Source organism: Mugil cephalus, chromosome 17, assembly GCF_022458985.1.
Source record: "Mugil cephalus isolate CIBA_MC_2020 chromosome 17, CIBA_Mcephalus_1.1, whole genome shotgun sequence".
Taxonomy (NCBI): Eukaryota; Metazoa; Chordata; class Actinopteri; order Mugiliformes; family Mugilidae; genus Mugil; species Mugil cephalus.
The window spans coordinates 12,436,078-12,440,319 of NC_061786.1; the positions used below are offsets into that span (position 1 = coordinate 12,436,078).

General features: G+C 43.8%; 1 protein-coding gene across 1 annotated transcript; it reads right to left on the reverse strand.

The window, feature by feature from the left end:
* Nucleotides 1-261: 261 nt before the first annotated feature.
* Nucleotides 262-3,442, reverse strand: sox11a (SRY-box transcription factor 11a). Its single transcript, XM_047610867.1, has one exon. The coding sequence runs from the start codon at nucleotides 3,287-3,289 to the stop codon at nucleotides 2,183-2,185; it is 1,107 nt and encodes a 368-aa protein (XP_047466823.1). The 5' UTR covers nucleotides 3,290-3,442; the 3' UTR covers nucleotides 262-2,182.
* Between the last annotated feature and the right edge of the window lie 800 nt (nucleotides 3,443-4,242).

Consider the following 4,242-nt stretch of genomic DNA (forward strand, 5'->3'; position numbering starts at 1 on the left):
GTTTTTCTGAATGAAAACCAGACAGACTGAGAGCTCCCACACGCTGAGTGGAGCGGCTCCTGTTTCCAGCTCCGTTTCCAAGGGGACCACCAAGCCCACCAATCACATCGCTCAGCGCGGCAGAGCGGGCGATTCAATTTCTTAAAGCCGCAGTGTCCCAATTTTTAAGGAGGTGTTGAGAGGGGAAGTAGAGCGAAAACAAAAAAGCAAAAAACGATGCATTTGGAAAAACAGGCACAGTAAAACACCTCGACACTGCAGTTTAAAAGTTTCCTTTTTTCTCCTTTTTATTAAATGTGAATTCACACGGTAGTTTGAGCCCATCCATTTAAAGTAGCCGCCTACATACAAAATAGGCATCATTCTGTCATCACATCCTTTTCAAACGCAACAAATAACACATTTGTGTACATATATTCACAAACTGAAAGGACAGTCGATGGTGGTAGGTACTTATTTATTAAAAGATGAGTCAAAGACAGATTCACACTTGGAATGTGAAGTAACTACTGCCTAGAACTTCCAACAAAACGTCTCGGCGTATAATTAGGTCATATTCCAAAACCTTTTTTTTTTTTTTTATCAAACGGACTTCATATGTAAGACCCACATAAAAATAAACAATATCTGCTTTTTTTTAAGTGCAAGAACTAAAAAATACAGGTTTGTGGTTAATGTTTTAAAAAAAGAAGGCAGTCTTCAGTTTTAAAATAAAGTTTCATTTCATGAAACAGGACTATGGAATGTTCTTTTTTGCTTGCTTGTTAAAACTAATGCCAGACCACCACTGTATCAGACTATGCCCTTTTCTCTCTCTCTCTGTTTTTTTCTGAACTCTTCTTCCCTAATTTGCAGTCAGCTTTGAGGTGTTTTAGGTGTCAGCTATGTACGCCCACTATCCAATCGTATGTGTCAAATAACATTCAAATTGTGATATCAATCCGTTTCAATAGTATGCATCACACCATGAGGCCATATTAAATTGTTTTGTATCAGTTCCAGCTGATTTGTTTATTATCCTGCCCGGACAGGCTTCAGCATCATAACATGAAATGATGTTGACAGTGCACGAGTCTGTTTTTCCATCACTTGCTACAATTGTTGATGGTCTGTATCTTAGAGAGTATATATTGCACAAAAAAATGAGAAGGGGGGAAAAACAGTATGTGCCATAAAAAATACCAAAATCCAGTTTCACACCTGCGATTGGGACCCATCCACATATCACGAGTATGATATACATAAACTCCTAACTTTACTATATTACAGTACATATACAATCTTGAAACTAGTTCCAGCTCTGAGGTATGTGTTCCCCATGATGCCATTGTATCGTCTACAAATACTCAACAAATCTGCTCTACAACTGTACAAAACCTAGTTTAAAATCACAAGGCATTTTTGATGCAAGTTTTAATTTAACTTAATCCTTAAAACCAGGACTCCCTTGCATGCTAAAAACAAATGATAAAGGGAAGAAGTGCCTGAAACTCACTGAAAGCACAGTAAGAACATTCCCTTTGAACTGTACAAAAATATGCCTGAAAATATCTTACTTTTCTTTTAAAAAGATGAGGTCTGTTATGTATCAAAATGTTTCCTCCACACCTGTATTCTGCAGAGGTTTAGGCTGCGTAATTTGTCCAAACCAGGAGGTAAACGGAATCAGTTACAAAAAAACAAACAAACATTTGCGGCATTTAGAAATTACATAAACCGTTGTAAAGTAACATCCTGAACAATTGTCAGTTCACAGATTTGCTTTGAGACAGTCCACAGTTCGAGTTCAGCTCCCTGCAGTTTTTTTTTTGTTGTTTTTAAGAGGAAAAGATGCATAGAAGTTCACGTTTTTTTCCCTTTGTGGTCCATTTAAGCTGAACAGTAAATGCAGACCTACGGGGGAAAAATCCATAAAACCCTGTCATGCTGCCAGATAAAAAAAAAGTCTGCAGACTTTGCTTTTTTTTTCTTTTTCTTTCTTTTTTTCTTTTTTTTTTTTTGCTACCGGCTTCATAAGCATCTCATTCCTCAAACCTCACCTCGCCTCCTGGTCCTCCACCTCCCTCCAGGACCCTTCAGAAAAAAAAACCCACAGGAGGCAGGGCTAGGGACAAATTGACCGGGACACATATAATTTCATATCTCCCTTCTCTGTTATTACTAGAGGAACTGTTTTTTTTTCTCAGTATGTGAAGACCAGGTCGGAAAAGTTCGCCTCCAGCCAGTCTCCGGCAATCATCTCACTGAGTTCTGGCGTGCAGTAGTCTGGGAATTCAAAGTGAGAGCCCAGGCTGCCCTCACTGAACGAGTCCAGGTCCTTATCCACAAGAGACAGGGAGAGGTTTCCTGAATTGGGGTTGCCCAGCTCTGAGCCTGGGGCGCTGGGAGCGAAATTCAAACTAAAGTCAAACAGCAAATCGTCCGCGTCCTCTCCAGAGGAGGAGCTGCTGCTGCTGCTGCTGGACGAGGAGGAGGAGGAGGACGTGGAGACCGACCTGGAGGATGCTGGTGAGACGGAAGCAGCGTGCAATGTGCTCTGCTTGGTTATGCTTTTGATATTGTAAAACAGTCTGTTGTTGCTCCGCACTTCGTCGTACATGCTCGTCCCCTCGGACTCGGCCGAGGAGCTCAAAGTTGGGCTCGCGGGAACTTTGGCTACGTTGTACGGCCTCAGGCGCTCCTCCTCCCCCGGCTTAATCCCCATCCGGTAGTCCTCCTCGTAGTCGTCATCGTCGTCCTCATCGGTGAGCTCACTTTTTACAGTCTTTGTAACTTTTAGGCTGGGAAACACGCAGTCCTCGCCGTAGCCGTGAGAGGACTTGGAGCCGCTCTTAGTCTTTATCTTTGAACACTTCTTGCTGGGAGTCTTTGCCATTTTGCCGCACTTCTCCGGAGACGGTGCTGATGATTTTGAACTGTCGAGCTTTGGTTTTTTCTTCGGTCTGTACTTGTAGTCGGGATAGTCAGCCATGTGTTTTAGCCGCAGCCTCTCGGCTTCTCTGATAAACGGGATCTTTTCGCTGTCCTTGAGCATCTTCCACCTCTTCCCAAGGCGCTTGGAAATCTCTGCATTGTGCATGTCCGGCGACTGCTCCATTATCTTTCTCCTCTCGATTTTGGACCAGACCATGAATGCATTCATGGGTCTCTTGATGTGACCGGTGGCTGTCTTGCACCAGTCCGGGTTTATCGCTACGGGGCTGCATGCCATAAATTCACTCTCCTCCGAGTCGGTAGCCTCCCTGGACATGCTCCCATCCGTCTCGCTGTTGTCCGTGTGTTGCACCATTGTCCTTCCGTTTCAAGTCACTTTGATTCCGGACGCTGCAGTGTCTAACAGTCCCACACCGCCAAGACGGCTCTGCTCTCTGTGTCTGCGCCGGTTCGTCCACGTCCTCTGCGTAATGTGTCTCAGGCTCTGCACTCTTTTTCCAGAGTTACAAACAGCCTTCTTAACTAGTTATCAGCTTTTTCATGTCCCCTGCGTCACAGACCGGCATCCAATCACGTCCCTTCCACTCCGCCCAGCGGACTCCATCCAAGACTCCCCTTAACCCTTTTATTCCTCCCTCTCATTGGAGTGGAGGTGGGGATTTGTGGTACACAGTGTCTGGGGCAACACGCCGGGCGAGACAGGCATATTAAACACACAGTTAGCGCTCCTGAGATGAACATTACGCACGAAAGCGCACACACGACCAAAGCCTATTTCCTTATATGTCTTAAGAAAATATGTAAAATTGTTCACGTATTTCAGACAGACAAATATTCTATCGCAGATGTGTGTTGAGGAAAAGATGTAGAGTGTGATTGTTTTCTTTTTTTTTCCCAGTCCCCCCCCCCCTCTCCCTTAGGTTGAATACTGAAGGTGGCGCTTGGACACTGTTGCAGGCGCCTGGATGCGTCGGTGCGTCTGCTTGTCTGCAGTAGAGGGACACATTTTAGCAGCTGGTAATGGCTTTAGAGGAAGACTGCGTATTATTAACTTCGGTGTAACCCCGTGTATTTCACACGTATCTCGGAGCGCGTTTTTGTTGTTGTTGTTGTTTGTTTTGTTTTTGGTGTAGTTTCCACGCTGATTTTTTTTCCACGTCTGCATTTGAGCGAAGTAAATAGGTCAGTAGTACATCCTGCTTTGTGGATTTTGTTTATTGTGGGTGTGTAAGCATACAAAACACCTTCAACAGCATAAACCCTTACTAATAAAAGTCCAACTAAAAAAAAAGAATAAAAAAAAAGAAT

Coding starts and splice junctions, on each gene's coding strand:
- sox11a (XM_047610867.1), bottom strand. CDS start 3,289: ATGGTGCAACACACGGACAACAGCGAGACGGATGGGAGCATGTCCAGG.